We start from the raw sequence: 27,937 nt of genomic DNA, 5'->3' as shown, positions 1-27,937 counted from the left end.
GCCCCCTCCCACACCCTTAACCCCTCATTTCTGATCCCACCCTGGAGCCTGCACCCCCCAGTTAGAGCCCTCACCCCCTCCTGCACCCCAACCCCCTGCTCCAGACCCCTGAAAGTGAGTGAGGGTGTGGGAGAGTGAGCCACCAAGGGAGGGGGAACATAGTGAGTGGGGATGGGGGATGGGGCCTGGGGCAGGGCTAGGGTGTTTGGTTTTTGTGCACTTCGAAAGTTGGCAACCCTACCCGCCACCAGAGGATGGGGGAGGGCAGAGCCAGCAGACTATGCCAGGCTGGCTACCGCTATGTCACAAAGGCGGCAGATTGGGACAGGCTACCTCTCACGCCCTGCAGCAGAGCCGGGGCTGAGCAGAGCCGGGGCTGGGCAGCCCAAGGGACCAGAGTTAAGACGCCAGGGACCGCTACCAGCGGCAGAGTGTAACATTGCAGCAGGTGGGGGCACTAGGACCCGGAGGTGGGAGCAGGGACGATCCTCCTGCCAGCGCCACGCTCCAGCGAGAGGCGCCCAGACACTGGCTGAAAGGGCAGCTCCGCGCGGTGCCTGCCGGGACTGGGAGCACCACCGCGTGTGCAGTGGCTAATGGGAGTTGTAGTCCCCACCGCCGTGTGCTGCCCGCAGGGTGTAACACAGTCCCGTGCCCGATGACGCGGGGGCTGATGGGAGTTGCAGTCCATGACGCCGCGGCGCGGTGGCCGATGGGGCCTGTAGTTCTGCCGGGGGCGGGCGCAGTTCCCGGCGGGCGGCGCTCAGTCACACGCCAGCGGACTGAGGGAGGGAGGCGGGAGCATGGCTGGCAGGTCCCTGCGGGCGGCCCGGCATCACCTTAGCCCGCTGCTCTCGTTGGGCGCTCAGCGGCCCAGCAGGTAAGGCGGGGGGAGCTGGCTACCCATCCCCATCACCCAGGGGCCCCGATCGCTCCCCTGCCCTCTCTGTGCCCCTCACCGTGGTGCCCGGGCTGTCCGCGCTGTGCAGCGAGGTGGGCATGGGGGGCTTTGGCGCTGAGCCACCGCGGGCTAGCGAAGGAGCCCGAGCGGCTGCACTCTCGGGTGAGCTGTGTGCCACCTGCTAAGTACTGCCCGGCTGCTGCTCCGGTGCCCTGCCCAGGCAGACAGGGCTGCTGGGGCGTGGGGGGCCCGGCCCGGGTCTGGTACCCTGCCCGGGTCTGGTACCCTGCCCAGGCAGACAGGGCGGGCCGCCCCAGACGGCGGGGCGGGGGTCTGTCCGTTGCAAGCTGCGCTACTGGGGGGGAGGTGTCGGGAGCGCAGCCAGCCTAAAATCTTAAAAGGCGGCCCCTGGTCCGAGCTCCTCCGTGTTGGGCGGCCACCTGGAGGGGCCTTGGGCCTGGTTTTCAGACCCGGCCGCTCCCGTGGCTCACCTGGGGCTGTGCGCCTCGGACCCGCGGGGGAGCAGGGCGAGCAGCCCTCCAGCCGCTCCCCGAGCCAGGGCGGCTGTTGAGTGCTGGCCTGGCCCGCAAAGAGGCCCTCCCAGCAAGGAGCCCACCATCCCTGACTTGACTTTCACTTGTGTTTTCAGCTTGGTCTTCCTGTTCCTAAATCAGATGTAAATGGACTTTATTTCATGTAATCTCTAGCCCTAAAAGGAAGAACAATTGCTGTGTGCTCATACTGAGAGTGAGAAACAGGTGTTAATCACTTCTGGGGAGCAAGGGCTAGTAATTCAGTCTGTGTATTTCAGGAAAGGTCCAACCCTAGAAATTGTTTGAGGCGTGTTCACTGCAGTCATTTTTAAGGCTTTCAATGAGAATGTGGGTGGCCCCTGTTTCTTTTTGAGGCCAGAAATAAACCAACTGCAGCTGGTCCATGACTGGGTCACATAGAGACTGCAATAACACAAATAAATAATAATATTGGGGCATAGGAGTGCAGAAGTTGATATATGCTGATAAAGCTCTAGGTATGGAATTGTTGCAGTGTGTATATAGAAAGCAAATCATTGTCTGGAATCAAAAAAACACAGTCTTGGCTACACTAGGAAAATGGTACACAAGTTCCCATTGCTTCCGCTGCACTGATGGGGGGCCTAGTGTGGACAGGCTCCCTGTGGCTGAACCTGTTGTAAAAACTCTTCCAAGTACATGAGATTACAGAAAGTTTAACTAAAATGGTTTTAAAAGTGAGTCTTGGCCACAGGAAACTTGCTTATGCAGGGGATCCCACTGGTGCAATGAACCTTTGGAAAATGTTGGTGAAACATCCCGGGTATAGACATAGCTATCTTAATGGAATCTGAATGTCTATTAAATGGATTTTCAAATGACTAATCAGAAATGAGAGACAAAGTGGAGAGGTAATATCTTTTATTGGGCCAACTTCTGCTGGTGGAAGAGGAAGCTTTCAAGCTTACACAGAGCTCTTCTTCAGGCAGGTGCCTAGTGCTTCTCCTCTTTCTCTTTCACCGAAAGAAGCTGGTCCAATAAAAGATATATTACTTTACCCACCTTGTCTCTCTAATATCCTGGCATCAGCTTCGCTACAGTAACACTACAAACAATAATCAGAAATAACTCAGTGCAGAAAGTGGAAGCAAGATGTATTTTGAAAAGCAGGTTCTTTCTGAGAACAGTTGAGCTTGCCTCTAAAAGGAAGTGGTTGTATAGTAAATGCAATGGGCCAAGTTCTGCCTTCGCCTCCCACTGACTTTATGTGCAATATCTCAGTGTTAGAAAAGCAGACAAGCGGGGTTATGAATACAGTTCTGTGCCTCTCTAAAAACCTTGTAAAAGGCTTTTAAATTTGTTAATTAGTGTAGTGTTGCTGTTTTGCCAATTACATAACCTAATATTTGATATTCTTGAAGTGTTTCTTGGGCTTAGTTTCTAGCAAGATTTGAATACAGTTGTACTGTGTATCTGATTGGGGCAATTGACTCGTGTTTTGTGTGGTCACGGAAGAAGGAGGCTTAACCTGGAGTGTCCATTCTTTGAGTCCCACTTCAGACCATGTGTTAAAAGACAACTGATGTCTACTAGTTGGTTCCTTGGTTGAAATGCAGACAGCAGAGAAGGGGAAAGACAAAGGACTCACAAGTTTATTCTCGATTTATCACTCTAAAGGGAAATTAGAAAAAAAATTTAAGCACAATAAAATGATGGGTTCCAATATGTGCTTTGGGAACTGCTGGGTTTGGGCCTTGTAGTAAAAGCATGTTATGTCCAGAAATCCTCCCCTTCATGCACTCTTTTGTGTACTGGTAATTATCCTTGTAAATATGCTGTCAGCTTGAAATAGGTGTGGCCTCTGATCTATAGTTGGTATCATTGGGATAGTTCATGACAGACAGTCAAGCGCCATCAGCAGTGTGAAACCAGTCCATAGATGCACAGTGTTAAATGTATCCTCCAATTGCACATGTGTCATGCTAATAAAATGACCGTTAGGTGGATGATCGCATTGCAGAAAGTGACATTCAAATTGGATTGTCTGTCCTGGGTCTTTGTGATGTGAGCCTGCGGTGTGTAACTGATTATTATTAGAGAAGCAGGCTTCCTCAAGTCCAAAAAGGGGACATGGAGAGAAGCTTGAATTGGGAGAAGAGATGAGACAGGTTGGATGTTCAGAAAGTGAATCAGGGAACTTCAGACTGTTGTATACATCCTGTATGGCGGAAGGAGAGATGGTGCTATGTATCTTATCACACACCAACCCTTCTCATAATTTAAAGTCTGAGGTTTAAGGATAACTGGCTTAAACTATATGGATAGATTTGGGTGTTGTCCCCTAAATCCTTTTCTACCCCCATTGATCTGCCCGTCTCTGGCACTGGTTTCAGAGTCTTTCACATCCAGTTCAATAATCTGCTCGCTCCTTCAGGGATTTCCCCAGTGCTGTCACTGTCATGTCAGACTTTCCTAACTTCCTGGCATGTAATTACTATCTATTCATAGTTGTTTGCAGTGTTGATGTGGCTATGTTGATATTGGATCAACTTCTGTTGGTGAAAGAGACAAGCTTTTGAGCTAGACAGAACTTATCTTCAAAGAAGTTGGTTCAATAAAAGATATTACCACACCCACCTTGTCTCTCTATTCCTAGGAAATCTGGGGTTAACACTGTATCTGGAAGGTGGGACTGTATTACACTAGCTGCAGATAATAGTATGCACCTCCTATCTCTTAAGAAGAAGCAAACTATGCAGCTTGTTCTTGTGTTCCATTCCATATGGCAGTTCTGAGCAAATGGCAGTTCTGAGCAGACCCCTTTTAAACATCGCTCTGAGAGAGCTCTTGTTCCTCGTCTGCCGCATGAGGCAGGCTAATCCAAACAGCATGTGGGAGTTGGGACTTTATTTAGCATGAGGGTGTGTTTTGGGACTTGGATTTGGTTTCACTAGCTGGGAAAGGGAGTCCATGCAGGCAGCTCTCTGCTTCACGTAGGCAGGTTTCTCTGGCTGAAGCACTAGCTCATTTATTCCTCTCTCACTCTTGCGTGTGTACACACCCACACCCACTATGAGTCACATGTAAACAGCTCACTAAACTTCCGTTCCTGGGAAGTGAATGAGCAGCAACACCTGGAAATATCCATTTAGGGTTTTAAAGCAAAATTTGTCTTGATCTGTGGATTATAAAACTAGGTGATTGGGCTGCCAGTTGCATTTCAAGGCTGTTTTGCCTGAATGGTTCCTCTGCTGCATGTTTGTTAACTTCAGTGACTGAAGTTATGTACGGTAAATTAGGTGTGAAAAGTTCATGGGTCAAAAGTCATAATTACAATTGATACACTCAACCCACACACATTTTTTTCTCTTTTACAAAACTTAAAATTTTCCAAACTTGCACTGATCTGTTTAGAAATCTAAGCTAATTTTTCCCTCCCCACAGTTCACATCTCTCTTTTTAATTTTGGGAAATAGTGACCTGTTAATATTGTTATCTTCTTTTAAAAGAGCAACTTTTAATTAACTGCTTGCTGTTTGCAGCTTTTAATTCTAAAATAACACACCCTAGTTATTTCTAAGTCTCCACCTCTCTCTGTCTTGTGATAGTAAACTGCATTTTTGTGGCATGACTGGCTAGACAGTTGCATCCTATCTTTTTAATCTCTCTCTTAGTGGGATAGTCTCCACTGAGACACAGAATCTCATTCACAGATTCCAAGGCCAGAAGGCACTGTTGTGATCTAGTCCAGTGGTTTTCAAACGTTTTTTTCTGGCGACCCAGTTGAAAAAAATTGTTGATGCCCACAAACCAACGGAGCTGGGGATGAGGGGTTCGGGGTATGGTAGGGGTTCAGGGCTGGGGCAGAGGGTTGGGGGTCGAGGGTGAGAGCTACGGGGTGGAGCTGGGAATGAGGAGTTCAGGGTGTGGGAGGGGGCTCTGGGCTGGGACAGTGTGGGATGGGGTCAGGGCTCTGGGCTGGGGGTGCAGGCTCTGGGGTGGGGTCAGGGATGAGGGGTTTGGGGTGCAGGAAGGTGCTCTGGGTTTGGGGGGGCTCATGGCTGGGGTTGGGGTGTGGGCTTACCTCAGGCAGCTCCCAGTCAGTGGCGCAGCAGGGGTGCTAAGGCAGGCTTCCTGCCTGTCCTGGCACCATGGACCGCATTGTGCCCCGGAAGTGGCCAGCAGCAGGTCCAGCTCCTAGGTGCGCAAGCAACTCCATGAGGCTCTGGCCCGTGGGCACCCTCTTCGCCTCCCCCGCCTCCCCCCACAGCTCTCGGCCAATGGGAGTGCGAAGCTGGTGCTCAGGGTGGGGGCAGCGTGCGAAGCCCCCCACTGCCTAGGAGCCAGGCCTGCTGCTGGCCACTTCCAGGGCGCAGCGCAGTGTCAGACCAGGTAGGGACTAGCCTGCCTTAGCTGGGCAGCACTGCCGACGGGACTTTTAACGGCCCGGTCAGCGGTGCTGACCAGAGCTGCTGCAACCCAGTGCCTTACATTCTGCGACCCACTACTGGGTTGCGAAGTTTGAAAACCACTGATCTAGTCTGAACTCCTGTATAACACAGACCATAGAACTTCCCCCAAAGTAATTCCTAGAACATATCTTTGAGGAAAAAAAAATCCCATCTTGATTTAAAAATTGCTAGTGATGGAGAATCCACCAACACGTGTGGTAAATTTTCCAGTAGTTAATTACCACCTGAACTGTTAAAAATTGATGCTTTATTTCCAGTCTGAATTTGTTTTGTTTCAACTTCCAGACACTGAATCATGTTTTACTTTTCTCTGCTACACTGAAGAGCCCGTTATCAAATATTTGTTCCCCATGTAGGTACTTATAGACAGTAATCACATCACTGCTTCACTTTCCCTTTGTTAAACAAAATAGATAGATTCAAGGAGCTCAATTACAATATGGCATGTTTTCTAACCCTTTAATCATTCTTGTAGTTCTTCTCTAAACCCTTTCCAATTTATCAACATCCTTCTTGAATTGTGGGCACCAGAACTGGACAAGTATTCCAGCAGTGGTTGTATCACTGCCAAATACAGCAATAAAACAACCTCTCTGCTCCCTACTCGAGGTTCCTCTCCTCCAGTCTCCCTCTGTCTTTACAGTTCAGGTTACTGAAGTTGCAGTTTAGGATGCTTGCATGAGAAAACCATCTGACTGACTGAGTTGTACTTTCTGATTCCAGTAATCTGTATTGAAACCACCCTGTCCAGGACCCCAGGAGATCTGGACTAAAATACACCCTGCAGCTGAATTCACCAGTTAAACCAGGCGTTCTCAAACTTGGGGTTGGGACCCCTTAGGGTCACAAGGTTACTACATGGAGGGTCGCGAGCTGTCAGCCTCCACTCCAAACCGCACTTTGCCTCTAGCATTTATAATGGTGTTAAATTAAAAACACTTTTTAATATATATATTGGGGGGTCGCACTCAGAGGCTTACTATGTGAAAGGGGTCACCAGTACAAAAGTTTGAGAACCACTGAGTTAAACCAACTTTATGTATCTAAACAACAGGGCCGGCTCCAGGCACCAGCCCACCAAGCATCTGCTTGGGGCGGCGCCTGGAGCGGGGCGGCGCGGCGGGGCGCTCCGGCCCGAGAGCGAGGCCGTGACTGGGCTCGCCGCCCTCCCCGCGGCGTTCCCGCTGCCGGGGAGAGCGGAGCTGCAGCGGGCTTGCCGCCCTCCCCCCCGCGCTCCGGCCGGTCAGGGAGAGCGGGGCCCCAGCCGGGCTCGCCACCCTCCACCAGCGCTCTGGCCGCCAGGGGCTCTCCGCCCTCCCCCTGGCACTCTGGCTGCCGGGGAGAGCCCCGTCTGGGCTCGCCGCCCTCCCCCTGGCACTCTGGCCGCCGGGGAGAGCGGAGAGCCCCGGCCAGGCTCGCCGCCCTGCTCCCGGTGCTGTGGCTGCCGGGGGCTCTCCGCCCTGCTCCCGGCGCTCTGGCCCCCGGGGAGAGCGGGGAGCCGCGGTGGGCTCTCCGCCCTCCTCCCGGCACTCTGGCTGCCGGGGAGAGCGGCGGCCGCGGCGGGCTTGCCGCCCTCCCCCGGGCGCTCCGGCCGGTCGGGGATTGCGGGCCCGCGGCTGGGCTCGGCGCCCTCCCCTGCCGCGCTTGGGGGGGAGGGGGGGGAGGGCGGGTGGCTTTTTTGCCTAGGGCGGCACCCTCCACCAGCGCTCCACCTAGGGCGGCAAAAAAGCCAGAGCCAGCCCTGCTAAACAATAGTAATGAGAGAGAGAGAGAGACGCACACATTCATTCATTCATTTAGCTAGAGTAAATTTGAAAGAAATAGGAATTGTTTGTCAAGAGTTGTTTCTGGATTTACATAAGAAATGCAAGCTATGCTTGTTCTCAGCTTTTGGTTCAGTTTTAAACCACCGTTGATACTCTGTTCAATAGTGGTTAAATTTAATAAAGCAAGTAAGACACCAATCCTCAATCTATCTCTTTAATGTTGCATCATGAAGAGTATTCTATAGTGCAAAAGCTTGCTCAGTCTTCAGCCATTATAATAGATTTGTGGGGAGAGGGATAGCTCAGTGGTTTGAGCATTGGCCTGCTAAACCCAGCGTTGTGAGTTCAATTCTTGAGGGGGCCATTTAAGGATCTCAGGGACGGTACTTGGTTCTGCTGCGAAGGCAGGGAACTGGACTTAACTCAATGACCTTTTAAGGTCCCTTCCAGTTCTATGAGTAAGTATATCTCCATATAATAATAATAATTAATAATAGATTTGAGGGGGAAACCGTCACCAACATAGATTTGGCTGGCACTTAGATACCATCGCTATAGGCTCCTTAAAAGTGCTCCAGATCACATCCCTCTGTTCAGAACAGGTCTCCATGCTGTGGTGGTTAAAATGCTAGCAGCCATCAGCTCCTTGTCTGTGCTGGTACTCCCACAGATAGAACTGCAATAATGGGTAATTTTTTTTTGGAAAACAGCTTAGTGTAGACAGGCCTTAGATAATTCTTGGGTTATTATGTAAGGATCGCCTAGTGCAAGGAAAGCCACGTCTCGGTAGCAGGGTTCACTGTGCAAGTTAGTGTGCTGTAGATTCATACCCTGGCTTGCCGTGCACTAAAAGGGGCAGTTTGCCATGCAGATGGTGCACTAAGCACCTAATTAGCAGATATTTATATGCAGATGTAGTTTGGAAGGGTAAGGAAGTTTCTGGATATCTGTTGTTGGTCTTGTGGGGACATCGGACAACCTCCTTTCAAAGACAAAAGAGAGGAGGAGGTGGCCTGCTGGGTGGGGAATTGTAACACTATTAGCTGTTAACTAATAGTTAGGCTTGATGGTCATAGGTTCGTGTAAAGCTTTTGGTTACCATGTCAACAAGCCTTTTTTTAAAGGAGATATTGAAAATCTTGGTTTGGGGGAGAGCTCAACAGGCACTCCCAAGAATTTAGAAACTCTTTTGTTCAGCAGATGCCAGTATGCTTTCTGAATGGAGCCTTCTTGGAGGAACACTTCCCCAAACTACGAGTGTAATCCTAATCTGGTGTGAAGTTTGAGAGAATGATAGGCAGGCTTGGGGTGAGCACAGGACTTGGAGCCAGCGAATTCCTGAGTGTCAGTCCTGGTTCTGACACAAACTCTTTCTGTGACCTTTCGAAAGATATTGCTTCTCTGCCTCAGTGTCCCATCTGTAGACTAGGAATGTTAAATAGTGACTCATCTCTCAGGGTGGCATTGTGGTTAGTTTTCAGAGTAGCAGCTATGTTAGTCTGTATCCGCAAAAAGAACAGGAGTACTTGTGGCACCTTAGAGACTAACAAATTTATTAGAGCATAAGCTTTCGTGGACTACAGCCCACTTCTTTGGTGGCACCTTAGAGACTAACAAATTTGTTAGTCTCAGAGGGTACCTCTATACTTACCTCCGGGTTCAGCGGTAAGCAATCTTGTCTAGACGCAATAAATCGATCCCGGATCGATCCTGGAAGTGCTCGCCGTCGACACTGGTACTCCTGCTCCGCGAGAGGAGTACGCGGAGTCAACGGGGGAGCCTGCCTGCCGCGTGTGGACCTTTGTTAAGTACCTTTAAGTTCGAACTAAGATACTTTGACTTCAGCTACGTTATTCACGTAGCTGAAGCTGCGTATCTTAGTTCGAACTGGGGCGTTAGTGTGGACCAGCCCTAAGGTGCCACAAGTACTCCTGTTCTTATTATGGTTAGTGTTAGCCAAAGGCTTTGAAGTTCCATGTAAGTGCTAAATGTTTTAATTATTTTGCAGGCTGTGCAACCTGCTGCCTGTTTTATCAAGTATTGATGGAAACATCTCACATCCTGATTGATTTTTTTTCTATTTGCTTAACTAGTTTTTGAGAGAGTCACCAAGTTGTGTTGGGACAGATTCCTATGAACCTGGGTAGTACTTAGTGTTTATACAGCTTAGTCCAGTTCCCTGACTCTGGTGGTTGTGTACTTTCAGCTGCCAATGTAGGAGCCAGCTTGTTCTAGAATCTCTCTCTCAGGTGAGTTACCTGACCGTTGCAGCATGAACCACAGTAGCTTAGTCTCCAGGCTTTTTAGGCGCACACACTTTTCAGCAGGGGAAGCAACCTGGAAGCAAGTGCTCTAAGCTCTGCTCTTGCTTTGTATTTGCCCTCAGGATTCCTGCTTTTGCCACTGTGGCTAAAACCAGCTTGGACAGTGACTAAAGGGGCAGCTTTCTGCAGAGACAAGTTTCAGCTCCTTCTCTCTCCACTAATAGAGCTGTTAACTGTGGGCTGTGAGGGTCCTTGCAGAAGGTGCCGAAGCTATGTTAATATGCAGGATGCACACACAGCATGTTCACTGGAACCATCTACCATTTATTGCTATGTACAACAAGCTTCTAGTAAAAAGAGTCAGGTTCATTGAGAAGTAAAGTGGGCCAACTGGCTAAGGCCTGGTCTACACTACGGGTTTAGGTCGACTTTAGCAGCGTTAAATCGAATTAAGCCTGGACACGTCCACACGACGAAGCCCTTTCTTTCGACTTAAAGGGTCCTTTAAACCGGTTTCTTTACACCACCTTCGACGAGGGGATTAGCGATAAAATCGGCCTTTGCGGGTCGGAATTGGGGTAGTGTGGATGGAATTCGACGTTATTGGCCTCCGGGAGCTATCCCACAGTGCTTCATTGTGACCGCTCTGGACAGCACTCTCAACTCAGATGCACTGACCAGGTAGACAGGAAAAGACCCGCGAACGTTTGAATTTCATTTCCTGTTTGCTCAGCGTGGAGAGCACAGGTGACCACGCAGAGCTCATCAGCACAGGTAACCGTGATGGAATCCCAGGATCGTAAAAGAGCTCCAGCATGGACCGAACGGGAGGTACGGGATCTGCTCGCCATATGGGGAGATGAATCAGTGCTAGCTGAACTCCGTAGCAGTAAAAGAAATGGCAAAGTATTAGAAAAGGTCTCCAAGGCCATGAAGGACCGAGGCCATAACAGGGACACACAGCAGTGCCGCGTGAAAATTAAGGAGCTACGGCAAGCCTACCACAAAGCCAGAGAAGCAAACGGAAGGTCCGGGGCAGAGCCGCAAACTTGCCGCTTCTACGCGGAGCTGCATGCCATTCTAGGGGGTGCAGCCACCACTACCCCAACTGTGTGCTATGACTCCGTCAATGGAGAAACACACAGGGAAGACGGTTCGGGGAACGAGGAAGATGAGGATGGAGGTACTGTAGGTAGCTCACAGCAGCAAGGAAGCGGAGAAACCGGTTTCCCCAACAGCCAGGATATGTTTGTGACCCTGGACCTGGAACCAGTAACCCCCGAACTCACCCAAGACCCTCAGGGCACACAGGAGACCTCTGGTGAGTGTACCTTTGTAAATATTTGTAAACATTACACATGGTTTAAAAGCAAGCGTGTTTAATGATTAAAAAGCAACAGAGGGTCCTGTGGCACCTTTGAGACTTCAGATGCATCTGAAGAAGTGAGGTTCTTACCCACGAAAGCTTATGCTCCCAGTACTTCTGTTAGTCTCAAAGGTGCCACAGGACCCTCTGTTGCTTTTTACAGATTCAGACTAACACGGCTACCCCTCTGATACTTTAATGATTAATTTGCCCTGGCAATCGCGGCCAGTACATCTACTGGAAAAGTCTGTTAACGTGTATGAGGATGGAGCGGAAATCCTCAAGGGACATCTCCAGAAAGCTCTCCTTCATGTACTCCAGGCCAGTAGCACGTAGTCTGGAATCATTGCATAACAAAACATGGCAGCGTATGGTCCCAGTGTTTGCTGGCATGCAGACAATATCCATTCCTTATCTCTCTTTGTTATCCTCAGGAGAGTGATATCATTCACGGTCACCTGGTTGAAATGGGGTGATTTTATTAAGGGGACATTCAGAGGTGCCCGTTCCTGCTCTTCTGAACAGAAATATTCCCCGCTGTTAACCACGCGGTGGGGGGAGGGGTGAAGTGATCATCCCAGAGAATCGTGTGTGTGTGTTTGGGGGGGGGGGGGGGGGGTTTACTTGGGTTTGTGCCGCATGTTAACCGGGAAACCGCAGCCCCTCCTTTTACATTGAAAACCCATTTTAAATGGCCAACCCAATTCATCCTTGATATGGGAAATGCGCTGCTGTTTGAAACATTTCCCGCATGTTAAGAAGATTAAAAAAGCCAAAAGACTGTGGCCTACCATGGCTGCCTGCAAGCCGAAATATGTTGCCTGGGGCACTGCGTGAGTGATCTCTCATAACAAACTGGCAGGCAGAGGAAAAATGCGACCTTGTAATGAAAGAGTGTACCCATTGTTCTCTAAAATGTCTTTTTTAACCACCTCTCCCTTCTCCTCCACCAGCTGCAAATGTTTCTCCTTCGCAGAGGCTAGTGAACATTAGAAAGAGAAAACGGAGGACGCGGGACGATATGTTCACGGAGCTGCAGATGTCCTCCCACGCTGATAGAGCACAGCAGAATGCGTGGAGGCAGTCAATGTCGGACATGAGAAAAGCACAATATGAACGAGAGGAGAGGTGGCGGGCTGAATGGCGGGATGAAAAGAGCAAGTGGCGGGCTGAAGATGATAGGTGGCGTCAGCTTGCAGACAGACGGCAAGAGTTAATGCTCCGTCTGCTGGAGCATCAAACTGATATGCTCGAGCGTATGGTTGAGCTGCAGGAAAGGCAGCAGGAGCAGAGACCGCCGCTACAGCCCCTGTTTAACCAACAGCCCTCCTCCCCAAGTTCCATAGCCTCCGCCCAAGAACACGGTGGGGGGGCCTCCGTCCACCCAGTCACTCCACCCCAGATGATTGCCCAAGCATCAGAAGGCTGGCCTTCAATAAGAGTTAAAGTTTTAAAATGCAGTGTGTCCTTTTCCATCCCTCCTCCCCCACCCATCCCAGGCTACCTTGGCAATTATCCCCCTACTTCTGTGAGGAATTAATAAAGAATGCATGAATGTGAAAAAACAATGACTTTATTGCCTCTGCAAGCGGTGCTCGAATTGGGGAGGGGAGGGTGGGTTGGGGTGGTTGGTTTACAGGGAAGTAGAGTGAACCGGGTCGGGGGGGGGGGGGTTTGGAGGGTTCATCAAGGAGAAACAAACAGAAGTTTCACACAGTAGCCTGGCCAGTCACAAAACTCGTTTTCAAAGCTTCTCTGATGCGCACCGCGCCCTGCTGTGCTCCTCTAACCGCCCTGGTGTCTGGCTGTGCGTAATCAGCGGCCAGGCGAGTTGCCTCAACCTCCCACCCCGCCATAAATGTCTCCCCCTTACTCTCACAGATATTGTGGAGCACACAGCAAGCAGCAATAACAATGGGGATATTCTTTTCGCTGAGGTCTGAGCGAGTCAGTAAGCTGCGCCAGCGCGCTTTTAAACGTCCAAATGCACATTCCACCACCATTCGGCACTTGCTCAGCCTGTAGTTGAACAGGTCCTGACTACTGTCCAGGCTGCCTGTGTACAGCTTCATGAGCCATGGCATTAAGGGGTAGGCTGGGTCCCCAAGGATCACGATAGGCATTTCAACATCCCCAATGGTTACTTTCTGGTCCGGGAAGAAAGTCCCTTCCTCCAGCTTTCGAAACAGACCAGAGTTCCTGAAGACGCAAGCATCATGTACCTTTCCCGGCCATCCCACGTTGATGTTGGTGAAACGTCCGTTGTGATCCACCAGGGCTTGCAGCAGCATTGAAAAGTACCCCTTGCGGTTTATGTAGTCGGTGGCTTGGTGCTCCGGTGCCAAGATAGGGATATGGGTTCCGTCTATGGCCCCGCCACAGTTGGGAATCCCATTTCAGCAAAACCATCCACTATTGACTGCACGTTGCCCAGAGTCACTACCCTTGATATCACCAGGTCTTTCATTGCCCTGGCAACTTGGATCACAGCAGCCCCCACCGTAGATTTGCCCACTCCAAATTGATTCCCGACTGACCGGTAGCTGTCTGGCGTTGCAAGCTTCCACAGGGCTATCGCCACTCGCTTCTCAACTGTGAGGGCTGCTCTCATCTTGGTATCCTGGCGTTTCAGGGCAGGGGAAAGCAAGTCACAAAGTTCCATGAAAGTGCCCTTACGCATGCGAAAGTTTCGCAGCCACTGGGAATCGTCCCATACCTGCAGCACGATGCGGTCCCACCAGTCTGTGCTTGTTTCCCGGGCCCAGAATCGGCGTTCCACGGCATGAACCCGCCCCAGTGACACCATGATTTCCACATTGCTGGGGCCTGTGCCTTGTGAGAGGTCTATGTCCATGTCAATTTCCTCATCACTCTCTTCGTCGCGCTGCAATCGCCTCCTCGGCTGGTCCGGGTTTCGCCTTGGCGTGTCCTGGCTCTGCATATACTCCAGGACAATGCGCGTGGTGTTCATAGTGCTCATAATTGCCGCGGTGATCTGAGCGGGCTCCATGATCCCAGTGCTAGCTATGGCGCCTGGTCAGAAAAAAGGCGCGAAACTAGTATCTGACGGACCAGGAGAAGGAGGGAGGGAGGGCCGAGTGACGACATGGCATACAGGTACAGGGAATTAAAATCAAGAAAGGTGGCTGTGCATCAGGGAGAAACACAAACAACTGTCACACAGAATGGTCCCCCCAAAGATTAAACTGAAAACCCTGGGCTTAGCAGGCCGTTGATTTCACGGAGGAAGGGGAAGCAAATGAATACAGAACAAATCTATTTTTTACATCTTAAGCTGGCAGCCGACGGTGCAGCATGACTGATAGCCTCTGCAGTACGATGACGACGGATACCAATCGTAATATACCATCTTCTACCAAAAGGCAAGGGGCTGCTGCTGTGTAGCAATGCAGCCCCACGTCTGCCAGCCCCACGTCTGCCAGCACCCAGATTGCCCTCGGCCTCTTCTGGGTGCTTAGCAGACAATACTGGGCAATTGGCAGAAAATAGTATACTACGACTGATAGCCATCATCATCGAGACAGTAGCATGTCTGCCCAGGTGGCCATGATTGACAGCCACTGCAGTATGACGACGACGGTTACCAGTCGTAATATACCATCTTCTACCAAAGGGCAAGGGGCTGGTGCAATGCAGCCCTACGGCTGCCAGCCCCACGGCTATTAGTCATGCTACACCGTCTACCGCCAAAAGGCAGTTAGCAGCTGCTGCTGTGTAGCAATGCAGTCCCACGTCTGCCGGTACCCAGAGGACATATGGTGACGGTGAGCTCAGCTGAGCTGAGCGGGCTCCATGCTTGCCGTGGTATGTTGTCTGCACAGGTAACCCAGGTAAAAAGGCGCGAATCTATTGTCTGCCGTTGCTGTGACGGAGGGGCCTGACGACATGTACCCAGAACCTCCCGCGACACTGTTTTGCATCATCCGGGCATTGGGATCTCAACCCAGAATTCCAATGGGCGGCAGAGACTGCGGGAACTGTGGGATAGCTACCCATAGTGCAATGCTCCGGAAGTCGACGCTAGCCTCGGTACTGTGGACGCGGTCCGCCGACTAGAGCACTTAGAGCATTTTATGTGGGGACACACACAATCGGCTGTATACAACCGATTTCTATAAAACCGGCTTCTATAAATTCGAACTAATTTCGTAGTGTAGACATACCCTAAGTGGAGGACTGGCCAGGCCCCAGAAAGTGCTGATAGGTCTGAAGGAGAAGATAGCTAATAGGCCAGTAAGAAGAGAGCAGGCCAGTGGCTTCTGTCAGAGGGAGCAGAGCTGTTTTGGGACTTGGCACGATGTGTACGCACTTCCTCCCTGGTTTGCTGAATCTGCTAGCTGAAGTCCATATCTGGAGGGGATCAGCTGGCCTGGGTCGGTTCTGGTGTGTAGTCAATGGTTGGCAGACACAAATCCCTGTGATGTTAGGCCTTGCAGTGCTTAGGAATCTCTGAAGCTGCTGTAGGTTTGCAGATGTAATGTGTGGACTCAGTTCAGAAATGTTAGCTCTCTGAAGCCGCTGTCGAAAGAGCCTTGTAAAGAAGGCAGGTAATAGATCTGCCTTGCAAAACTGCCTTTAGAATTTATCATCCCAGGGCACAAACTCAGCTCACCCACTGGTACCAGGAGGCTAACAGATATCCACCAATGGTTACTTGGGTGTCAAAAAATCTGACTCTTCCCCCAAGCAAGTGAATTCAGCATGGCTGTGAAATGGGATGCAAAACTCAGTGATATGTGATCTGCTGTTAAATCCCTAAGAGAGCTGGGGCTTTTCAAAGAAGCTCTGTCCTGCAGAACATCTTGACATGCCTGTGTAGAGGCTTCACAGATAAGATCTGAACTGCCTCTGTAGAGGTTTCACAAGCTGGGGAATTTCTGTGCCCACGAACAAGATCCTCACACTTCGTGTATGATCTTTTCAGCAGGAATGTGCGTGTCGGTTCTCCCACCCCTTGGCTAGATTCATTAAGGGGTGGGGGGTGTCACCTTCCTCTCAAACATTTGTTACAGAGGGAAAAGATTTTGAACTAGATACTAACATGCCAAGTTGTATGGTTATAAGGTTTATTGTCCACCAGCTCTCTGCATTTGAACTCTGTTTACATATTCCAAGTAACTTAGGCCTTGTCTACACTGCAAAGGTTATGCTGCTTTAATTAAAGCGTTTTAATTAAAACTAGGGCTGTCACGCGATTAAAAAAAATTGTGTCCAAAGCATGAAGGGACATACGAATGTTTAGCATATCTGGCATGTAAATACCTTGCAATGCCACCTACAAAAGTCCCATGCAAACGCCTGTTCTCACTTTATTGTGACATTGTAAATAAGTGGGCAACGTTATCTCCTGTAAATGTAAACAAATTTGTTTGTCTTAGCTATTGGCTGAACAAGAAGTAGGACTGAGTGGACTTGTAGGCGCTAAGGTTTTACAATGTTTTGTTTTTGAGTACACTTATGTAACAGAAAAAAATCTATATTTGTAAGTGGCACTTTCACGATAAAGAGAGTGCAATACAGCAGGGGTTTTCAACCTTTTTCTTTCTGAGTTTCCCCCCTCTTCCCCCCTCCCCCCCCCCCCCACACATGCTATAAAAAACTCCATGGCCCACCTGTGCCACAGTAACTGTTTTTCTGCATATAAAAGCCAGGACTGGTGTCAAGAGGTAGCAAGCAGGGCAGTTGCCTGGGGCCCCATGCCACAGGGTCCCCCTCAAAGCTACATTGCTCAGGCTTCGGCTTCAGACCTGGGTAGCGGGACTCAGGAGCCCTGGGCTTCAGCCCCATGCAGTGGGGCTTCAACTTTCTACTCTGGGCCCTAGTGAGTCTAATGCTGGCCCTGCTTGGCGGGCCCCCTGAAACCTGTTTGCGCCCCCCCCCCCGGGGGGGGGGCAGACCCATGATTGAGAACCACTGCAATACAGTATTTGTATGAGGTGAATTGAAAAATACTATTTCTTTTGTTTCTCATTTTTACAGTGCAAATATTTGTAATAAAAAATAATATAAAGTGAGCACTGTACACTTTGTGTTCTGTGTTGTAATTGAAATCAATATATTTGAAAATGTAGACGAACATCCAAAAATATTTAATAAATGTCAATTGGTATTCTATTGTTTAATAGTGCGATTAATCATAATTAAATGTTTTTAATCGCAATTAATTTTCGAGTGAATCGTGTGAGTTAACTGCAATTAATCGACAGCCCTAATTAAAACCGCTGTTGCATGTCCACAGTAGCTCCGTTTGTCGGCAGAGTGCATCCACACGAACAGCTCTTGCATCGACACAGAGAGCAGTGCAACATTGTGGTAGCTATCCCACTATGCAACTGGCTGCAGGGTGCTTTGGGAAGGATTTGCAATGCCTCATGAGGGGGCAGGTATAGCATCCCATGATGCAGGTTTCTCAATCCCATTCTTCCAGGGGCTTCCAGTTCCTAGTACATTGTCAGCTGCTTTTCAACTGAAGTGTGTGAGGGGGAGGGAGAGGAGAGTGATGTATCTGGGGCGGGGGAGACTTAACTTTGCCGCAAAAAGCTTTATGCTGTCGTTGAGGTGCTTTTATTTTGTTGGCAGAAACAGCAGAGGTTTGCTGCCAAAAGTAGCTTTGTAGTGTGGACACCTCCCCTATATTGTCATGTAGACATGTCTGGGTGGCATCAGCCACTGTCTTATCTAAGCACCAAAGCGTAGTATCTGCCTTTCATATCTGCTTATTTTACATGAGTTAAGATCCTACCTAGGTGTCTCCAAAGAGAATGTGCTTTTAACACTGGTGATGGGCACAAAACAACATCGTGTTTCTCTTTCTTCTTTGCCCTTGGCTTGTATTTTAGAGATTGCCTGTGTGTCTTCAGCACTGCGGCCCAGCAGAGGAGTACGGGAGATGAGTGTGGACCAGAGGATCCCCGCGATGAGCCGAGACATCCCCTTTCTGAGCGAACGATAGAGCTCAAAGCCAGCAAACTGGAAGAACAAGTCCGTGATTTAACTGTGAGTCTACCACTAGCAGCATCTTAGCCAAGGTATCCCCACGTCCTCAGGGTTCAGTCCCTTCAAAGTGGGAGGGCTCATTCATTTCACTGTTAAGCCACCTGCCTGAATACATTATAGATGACATCTTTTATCCCAAAGCTTTTCACCAACTTCACCACAGAAAGGCAGCCATCTCTGGGCTACAGGGTGGCAACCAGCTACCCTTGCGTAACATGAGGAGGCAATGCCCAGTTAGCAAAGTGCTTTATGTCCTCCTCCAAAACATCAGCTGTTGATTACTGCTGGAAGTAGGAGACCAGACTGGATGAACCGAGTAGTCTGATCCTGGCTAGCAAATACTGTGTTTATTAGAGATTCCCTGTTCAAATCTTTGAGTGTTGCCTGTTAAGACACAGGCAAAATTACTGCAGGTCTAGTGAGAATTCAAATGATGATCCTGATTAGCCTGGCCTTATGGCATTCAAGGATCACCAGGTCTTAGGAGGGTTTATACAACTCAGATAAATGTGCAAAATGATCCGGCTGAGGCAGGCCTGATGTGTAGAATGTATTTAGCTGCTTTTCTTAATTGAGGAGATGGTTTTCTATACATTTGGAAATCGGCATCTGTTCTGAAATCCTGCTCTCTAAACTCTAGGTACAAGGTGTTGTGGCCAAGTTACTCTTGCTTTAGGTAGCAAAGCAGTGTTCCATTCCCTCTACCATAGGTGCCAACTCAGTGGATGCTCCAGGTCTGGAGCACTCACAGGGAAAAAATAGTGCGTGCTCAGTAGCCCCACGGATCAGCCCTCCCCACCCCACCTATCCCCAGTGCCTCCCGCCTGGCTGTCACGATCAGCTGTTCAGCGTCTTGCAGGAGGCAGTAGGGGGGAGGAGCGGGGGGCAGGAGAGGTTTGGGAGAAGGGGCGGAGTGGGGATCCTGCACCCCTGGGGAAATCCCAAAGTCGATGCCTCTACCCTCGCCTTTATCCCTTTCAGTTCCTTCATCTTACCAGTTAATCACGCTCACCATTTTTAGAACAGAATCACTCATGGAATGGAATCACTCATCCCATCTCTGTGAACTTGTAATCACCTCCTAGCTCACCCACTCCTTCTGCATTTCTGGACTTGGCCGCCTCCCTGTCCTCTCCCTCGGACTCTCCACAGTTGAAAGAGATGTTTCATTTGTGCTGCATCATCTTAATTGGAACGCCCTCATACTTCCACCTCAAAGCAATGAGTTACTTCCGTTCTGTAACCCTGCCCCCATTGTACTAATTTCAAGGGAATTAATGGGGTCAGAGATGTTAATGTGACCCTGTCGTAATCCAACGTTAAACAGATCTCAGCCTGCTTTGTTTTATGGCAAACACATGATGAAATTTTTATCTTTTGTTAAAGATACAGAAAAGAAAGGAAAACAGGTATAGTATTATATAAGGCTTTCATTGTAACAACTTGTCTTGTTCCCTTTCCCTTTTGCCATAGAGTCTTTAGTGGGGAAAATTCCATGTCTGACAGTCTCTTAGATGGTATTAAAGATCCTAATAACTGTCCTTTTTTAGGGAAAAGAGAGAAAGTTAATTTGAAATGGGCTGGAGCTGCTGCTGTTATTGTTAAAGTCCAGTCCCATTTTCAAGAAGACAAAATAAGATACGCACAAAAGAGAACAACAAAGATAGACAATGCAACTTCCATCTCTGATATTGACTTTCACTTGCAACCTCACTATTGGAGAAACCAGAGGCATTGTACACTGTCTTATTAGACAGAGATCTGGCAAACTTGTACCAGCATCGGGCTGTTTAGGGCATTGCTTTTATCTGCCTCTCTGGTTTACAGTGGTGTTGCAAAATACACAGTCTTGGCCAGCTAAGCCAGACTCTTATTAGAAGGAGAGTGGTAGGAAAGAGAAGAAATAAAGTGGGGAATGAAAAGGACACATGGGGTGGGTCTGGAGGTATGTAACAGTGTCACATCCCAGATGGTGGTTGGGATTTAGGCAGAGCAGATGGAGGTGATGATGTCATCTGGGTCCATCTCTCCGGCCCAGTCTGGTCGGGGCATCTCTCAGGATCAGGATGGCCCAGTGATGTTACATTAGATCGTGGGATCCCAGGAGACCATGATGGTAAAGCTCGCTTCAGCAGTTGCTGGCAAACAGCTGCTGCTTCTTGATATTGTTTTCCTCCAAAAATCTTTTCTTTTAAGGATCTCAAAAGGGAGTGATGGGCAAAATAGCCCAACCCCTTATGTTTGCCAAGTAGGCTTAACCAAAATCCAGGTGCTGAAAATTAATTGATTTCCAGTTCAGAACTTCTCTTGTTTATCAGGCCAGATTGTAACCCAGTCCTTGAGTTACATCAGTAGGTCTTTTTGTTTGGATTAATTCAGCCTTTGTCTCCCTTTTGCATCTTTTCCCATCAACTTATATTATTATAGATTGTGCTATTTTATGAGCTTTCACTCACTCCTTACAGTTGATCTCACAATTAAGGTAAATTCATAGCCCCCATTACTGGCTGATGCTCTGAACCCCGTTTATGATTTTGTATTGTTTACATTTATAAAATGGGTTTATCCATCAAGCTATAAGTTCCCGAGCAAATAGTACATTAGCACACCACTAATGTATTAACTATATGAACTTCCTCCCCAAGAAGGCTCCATGCTCCCTCATGGATATGCTGTCCCTGAAGGGCAACAGACTCTGGTCTGACAGACTAACAGGGCAGGCAAACAGCAGAGTTGAGAGCCCTCTCTTGAGATCAGCCTGCGCATCATCACTTTATGAAGGGTGCTACAAACAAATGCATTTTATTGGACTTCTCTATTGTCTCTACAATAGGGTGGCAAATGTACCGATGTGGCAAGTGAAAACAGAACTTGAAATATTGCAAAAGACTCTACTCCTGCTGACGTACTTTCTGAGAAATGTTACTCCTCACCCAAACACACAGAGGGGTGTGGGTGTGTGTGTGGGTGTGGAAGAGAGAGGTGGGTCACCAGTTCTACGTTATCATTGGGGAGAGCATCTGTTAGCCTTCTACGGCTGTCTACACTAGAGAATTTGTACACACATGCCACCCTGGCTAACACTGGTTCAGCTCCTGTGGTGTGAGCAACGTTGGCAGCCCTCTATTGAGGAGCCACCAGCGTCACAACTATTTTGAGCACTGTGATTAGACTTGTTCCAAACAGGGTTGATTCACATGGTACTAAAAAGAGCTAATCTTCCCTAGGGGTGCTACCTCTGCTAACACTGGTTCAGCTGCACTGGTGAGATTTTTTTTTTTTTTTTTTTTTTTTTTTGTAGCTACTCCCTTGAGTAGAAAAGGCTAAAGAAGAGGGAAAGAGGCAGGGCCTTTCTAGAAATTATCACCCTGACAGCAGCTCTCTTCTGCACTAGCAAAGCATCAGCTGATTGCAAATTCAGTACCCAGTCAGCTGCTAAGGGAAAGAATCCATCAAAAGCTGCACCTTGAATGGTCCAAAAACAGCAGACTGATCTGATAGCGCAGAGTGGTCTGCTCAGCTGGGCCCAAAACCCTCCTGACCAGTGACTTGGGTACTGTTAATCTGCTCCTAGTTTTGCTGCCTTAAGCAATGGGAGAGGCCTTTGGGCACGTGTGTTCTTCCTAACTGGGGTGGCGGGGCCAGCATGAGCCAGTAACTTGCAGGGGGAGTATCTCTTTAAATAGACTGTCTATGTAGGGGGATGCAAGGTTCTACAGCAATCGGTGTGGCCCTGTGATGGGTCACTCCCCTTGTCTAATGCCTGTGCCTGTTGCTGTGTGTGCAGGAGCGATACCGGAAAGCCTTGGCGGATTCGGAAAATGTCCGGAGGAGAACACAGAAGTTTGTGGAAGATGCCAAGCTGTTTGGTAAGTGAAGTGCTGCTGGCACTATCCAGGAGCTGTTTGCTGCAGCGTGACTTGCTTGGCTCAGCACAGTTGGGAAACAGAGCAGAAAGTACAGATAAGCTGCTTCCCCTCCCCGTCCTTCTGCCCTTGTTCTTTTTAAAGCCTGTTGTGGGGTTTGGCCTGAAGTGACTGGTGGCTGGACTTGCTAGCTGTTGTGTCTGCATGGTCAGCCAAATCCTGTGGGCTTATTTTGGAGATAGCCCTATGGCTTGTTTCTTTTTTCCAAGGTTGGTTTTGTAACAATGATCTATACTAATAAATCATACCACCCTGTGGATTTTGGGAATGTACACGTAAAACGCTGACACTCAGCTGCTGAGCTGGTGTAAACCAGCATAGCTTCCTTGACTTCGTTGAAGACGATTTACACCAGCTGAGAATTGGCACGTTGAGTTTATTCCATGGTCTATGCAGTGTCATCAAGCTGCGATCTCCTTTCTAGTACTGAGATCCCGTTCTTCCCTTCACCTCCATTATGAAATTAATGGATGTAGTGCATGCGGGGATAGAGGCCATCACTTTCTCAATTAACGTATTCTTCTTAAAATATATGTAGTAAACTTAGTGTTGGTGAAATGGGCTGGACTGATAGCCCTGGGGACTGATATCCTTGATTATCACAGAGCAGGTGCAACATGAGAAACGGCAGAGCAAGCATTCCACACTCTGTCCTGTCAATGTACTTTAATCCTTCTGTGAAGGGACCACCTCCAGGGGTGAGAGGATAGTTCAGTCTCCATGGAGAGTCCTGTCCTGGGCACCTCTGCTTAGACTGTCATCCTCAGAAATGCTAGTTGTGGTTTTATGTGATGTGGGCACCTGTCAGCTTGGAACTGGGCTGGGTCCACCATCTCATATCACTTAGGCTGCCAAGCAATCATCAAATGGTAGCACTCTAGGATCCTACTGGTATGACTTTGATTCAAACCTGAAACCGAAGGGTAGAAAGCTCTGTAGCCCATATCAGTCCTAGGAGTTTTCTTTTTTCTCATTAGTTAACGCTTATCTGAAGGCTGCTGGAGCTTATCCTGGGTTAGGGTGCCTATATTTCCTTTGCTTTGTGCCTGCCTGGTCTGCTCGGAAGTAGCTATTACATTCAGGGTCCGTCTACATTGTTGGAATTGGAATAGGCCCAGATGCAAGACTACATAGACCAATATCTGATCTGCTATGGATGCTTCTTTGTAACTCTCTTCTTTCTCCTCCTCCTACTTATTGGTTCTCTACATAGCTCTCAAACCTATATATGAAGGAGTATGCAGCATTTAATTGTTGCTTATGTCTTCCCCTTTCCCCTCCCATCTATCTCAGATCCCTTTTTGTTATGTTACTCAGTGAACATGTCCCTACCACCTGAGAGGGGGAAGGTTTCTGTCAATCTTCATATCGGATTCTCTGCAGCCAGAAATATACAGCTGCCCAAAATTTGTACAAACTGAGCCAGGTTTCCTAAATGGCAACAAGCTTTGGATTGTATACCATGCCTAAGTACAATACTGAGGTCCCAGTCTCAGGAGATGCCGAATGCCCTCAGTTACCATTGAAGTGGGAGCTGAAGGCAGTCATCTCTTAGGATCCGTCCCTTCCAGTGTGGCATGGCAACATGCCCAGGGCTGATGCTGTAGCCTTGCACTATCTACCACTGAACTGACATTGCTTAACATCCTGCCTATTTGTGTGTGTGGCTGCAGGGATCCAGAGTTTCTGCAAGGACCTGGTGGAGGTAGCTGATATCTTGGAGAAGACTACGGAGAGCGCTGCAAGAGAAGCAGAGCCTAGTGACCCAAAACCAACCCTCAAGAAGATCTATGAAGGCCTCTTCCTCATAGAGGCCAAGTTGCAAAGTGTATTTGCCAAGCATGGCCTTCAGAAGATGAACCCCGTCGGTGGCAAATATGATCCATACGACCATGAAATAGTCTGCCATGTGCCAGCAGAGGGAATGCAGCCGGGCACAGTGGCACTAGTGACTCAGGATGGCTATAAACTCCACGGCCGCACTATCAGACACGCACATGTTGGTGTGGCAGTAGAGTCGCAGGAGTGATGTGGTGGGTGCACCCATTGGGATCTGGGACCTTAATGAGCGGAGGACTCGGTCACACAGTGGCGATAGCAGCTGCATGTCTTTTCTTTATTTATTAAGCTAGGTTTGTATTGTACATTGGCTTCTTCACAACATGTGCAGTAATCTTGGCTTTAATTCCAAGAGGCTCAATTATTTAATGTTCCTTTTCTGAGTGTTTGTAATACTGGGAATCCTGCTATTTAAGCATGTGGCACTGCTACCCCCTTCTCTGTTGGATTCAGGTCTCTATTAAAACTTGCACTGGGGGAAGAGGGAGTTGGGGAGAGAGACTCTGAGAGCCAGGAATTTTCTGCCTTCTGATCCCAGCTCTGACATACTCTTTCTGTGGCTTTCGGCAAGTCACTTAGCCACTCTGCCTCAGTTTCCCTATATGTAAAATAGGGATATAATAATACTTACTAACCACCTCACCAGGGTGTTGTGAGGTTTAAATAATATTTGAGATGCACCTTAGAGATGAAGAGCTCTAGCTAAGTGCAAAGTATTATTATGAGACTCTTGTGTGGTCTTTTTTTTTTTTCCTGTTTTTTTTTAGGCAGAAGGAGCTGTGAAAGCATCTGCCATTTTCAGCCAGACTCTTCTCATCTCTCTTCAGAAAGCAATTCTGAATTAACAAAGCCTTAATCATCTTGTATTTGAGTATGGATGAGGTTTTAAAAATAATAATAATAATAATAATTAATAATAATAATCGCTGAAACGTGATCAGATTAAAGTTTGCTCTCCAGCTAAGACTTCAGACCTGCAGAGCCGTCCTTAGGGGACAGCGAACCAGGGCAACCACTACCGGCCCTGCACTTTGGGGGACCACGTGGGCTGGCGTGATTGGGCAGCGGGTGAACCACTGGCTGGGGGAGGGAGAGCCCTCCACCCAAGGGAGAGCCACGCTTGGCTGTTTGGGGAGGCACAGCCTCCCCAACCCGCTCCCAGCGTGGTCGGTCCCGGAAGTGATGTCGCTTCTGCCCCAGTCCCCGCACCTCCCTAGGGACGGCCCTGCAGACCTATCCACTTCTCACTAAAGTTAAACAGTGGGAGTGACATGAGGCAGGGGGAGCAGGAGCTATTCTCAAGTCTCAGCCACCGAGCAAAGATCTAGGCCTGTTCTCCAAACAAGAAGTATTTTTAAGAGAAGGAAAATCTATCTCTAGATCATTTGTGCCGCAGCTTTCAAGCATCAGAAACGGTTTACTCTTTACTAGCCCCGAAAAGGGAAATATGATCTCTTATTTTGTCAAGCCACCAGCTAACTGATACACAATTAACACCGCTGACTTTCCCAACCCTAATTCAGAGCCTATTTCTGCCTGGCTGTGGATAGACATCAAATTTAGGCTTTATTTCATTTTTTAGATGGAAGGAGAGAAGTCTTAGCAAAAGCTCCAAGTGTCCTTGAATCAGCTGCAGCAGCAATTATGAGCAAGTGAAGTACATTGACATAGTACTTGTTCTTCCTAGGTTTCTGCTTCACTTAGGCTAACTTTGGTCCTGTTGTGTGTCTGTCTGTCTGTCTGTGTGTATGTCTCTGTCTCTCTCTCTCATATGTGGCCGAGGTTGTTTATGGTTAGGTTGAATTTCTTCTGTGGAGATTCCAGTCCCCTTACTGTCTTCCATGGTTTGCATAAAGCTTGCACGCTAAACACAGGGGGCCAGATTTCTCTTTGGTGTAACTCTTTTGCACTTCAGGGAGTTACACCATGGAGGAATTGGGTCCTTTGGCTTTTTCTTCCCAGTCATTGTATGATGGCCTGAACTGAACACAGAAGTGTATTAGAAGGGAAGGTTTGGCGGAGGAGGGAAAATGTCACAAAAACACTAATCATTTCCACTTTAATACACCCATGAACCTTGGAACTTGAGCACTTAATGTAGATGACTGGATAACAAATATGTGTTCAGCTGGAGTCATGGGATAAGATAGGAAGCAAAGGGTAGAAATAAACGGTCAGTTTTCACAGTCGAGAGAGGTAAATAATGGGGTCCCCCAAGGATCTGTACTGGGAGTAGTGCTGTACAACATACTCATAAATGATCTGGAAAAAGGTAAACAGTGAGGTGGCAGAGTTTGTAAACAACACAAAATTACTCAAGATAGTTAAGTCCAAAGCTGACTATGAAGAGTTACAAAGAGATCTCACAAAACTGGGCGACTGGGCAACAAAATAGCAGATGAAATTCAATGATAAATGCAAAGTAATGCACATTGGAAAACATAATCCCAACTATACATACAAAATTAGCTATTACCACTCTAGAAAGAGATCGTGGACTCATCATGAATAGCTCTCTGAAAACATCTGCTCAATATGCAGCAGCAGTCAAAAGCTAACAATGTTAGGAACCATTAGAAAAGGGATAGGTCATAAAATATCCTAATGCCTCACTATCATCCATGGTAAACCCACACCTTGTATACTGTGTGCAGTTGTGGTAGCCCCATTTCAAAAAAGGTATATTAGAATTGGGAAAAGCACAGAGACGGCAACAGTGATTTAGGGGCATGGAACAGCTTCTATAAGAGGAGAGATTAAAAAACTGGGACTGTTCAGCTTGGGAAAGAGACTAAGGGGCGATATGATAGAGGTTTATGAAATCATGAATGGTGTGGAGAAAGTGAACAGGAGAGTATTATTTTCCCCTTCACATAACACACGAACCAGGGGTCACGCAATGAAATTGATAGGCAGCAGGTTTAAAACACACAAGGAAGTACATCACACATTGTACAGTCAACCTGTGGAACTCATTGCCAGGGGATGTTGTGATGACCAAAATAAGTTCCTGGAGGATAGGTCCATCAATGGCCATTAGCCAAGATGGTCAGGGAGGCAACCTGATACTCTGGATGTCCCTAAACCTCTGACTGCCCTAAGCTGGAACTGGACAACAGAGGATGGATCACTCGATAAATTGCCCTGTTCTGTTCACTGCCTCTGAAGCATCTGGCATTGGCCACTGTCAGAGCACAGGATACTGGGCTAGGTAGACCACTGGTCTGACCCCGTATGGCCGTTGTTATGTGGTGTTGGTCAGTAGAAATGGCTCTCTGCTCTTGGACTCTGACAACCCTCCTTTGTTAGTATTCACCTTACTTCATGACCTTAGTAGATCTTATCAGTGGGGCACATTTGGGTTGAATTCTTCCACGAGGCTCCTGGTGGCACAATCATACAAGTTTGGCAGCCTGTCTGTATGCAGTGCAAAATGTGAATGTTGCTATGTAGACCTCAAATTCTCAATGCTTCATTAACAGATTCTGTTGAAACAGCTGTGATAAATCAATTGCTATTAGCACTCTGATTTTAAAAAATATTTAAGTTTTTATATTTTAGTATTTTTTTTATTTTAAAGCACAACGTATTTTGATATCACTTTTGCTGAGTCAAATGAACAAAGAATTGCTGATCTCCAAAAAGTTATATCCTTGTAGTTGGTAGGAAACCTTCTGTATGTTTTTTTTTTTTTCATATGTTTCTATGCTTTTATTTACCCAAAGGTTCTAGTGTATGAAAGGGAAATTCATATGGAAGTGTGGGGAATGGTGCTGATGATTGATGACAGAGATTTGAGTTAATGTTGGAATTTGCTGATTTATTCTAGATGTCTGGATACTGTGTGCATTAATAAAAACGTTTTTTTTCAGGA

The 27,937-nt window shown here is 48.1% G+C and overlaps 1 protein-coding gene across 3 annotated transcripts; it reads left to right on the top strand.

The window, feature by feature from the left end:
* Positions 1-419: 419 nt before the first annotated feature.
* Positions 420-27,937, top strand: GRPEL2 (GrpE like 2, mitochondrial). 3 transcript variants are annotated; one of them, XM_005298029.4, is made up of 4 exons: positions 720-880; positions 18,142-18,298; positions 22,086-22,167; positions 23,898-27,937. In XM_005298029.4, exons 1-4 carry the CDS (start codon positions 804-806, stop codon positions 24,251-24,253), a joined length of 672 nt encoding a protein of 223 aa, XP_005298086.1. In that variant the 5' UTR covers positions 720-803; the 3' UTR covers positions 24,254-27,937. The 3 variants fall into 3 exon arrangements, with proteins under 3 accessions (XP_065411005.1, XP_005298086.1, XP_065411006.1); XM_065554934.1 differs by having other exon boundaries at positions 736-880; positions 18,163-18,298; XM_065554933.1 differs by lacking the exons at positions 18,142-18,298; positions 22,086-22,167; positions 23,898-27,937 and adding exons at positions 10,038-11,236; positions 12,235-12,846 and having other exon boundaries at positions 420-880.

Source organism: Chrysemys picta, chromosome 8, assembly GCF_011386835.1.
Source record: "Chrysemys picta bellii isolate R12L10 chromosome 8, ASM1138683v2, whole genome shotgun sequence".
NCBI classification, from domain to species: domain Eukaryota; kingdom Metazoa; phylum Chordata; order Testudines; family Emydidae; genus Chrysemys; species Chrysemys picta.
The sequence above is the reverse complement of the archived record's forward strand: the minus strand, read 5'-3'. Positions and strand labels throughout refer to the sequence as shown.

What these genes read in the sequence shown, in the direction of transcription:
- GRPEL2 (XM_065554933.1), top strand. Translation starts at nt 10,699, where the DNA reads ATGGAATCCCAGGATCGTAAAAGAGCTCCAGCATGGACCGAACGGGAG. An exon ending in GGGCACACAGGAGACCTCTG is followed by an intron (nt 11,237 to 12,234) that starts GTGAGTGTACCT and finishes CTCCTCCACCAG; the next exon opens with CTGCAAATGTTTCTCCTTCG.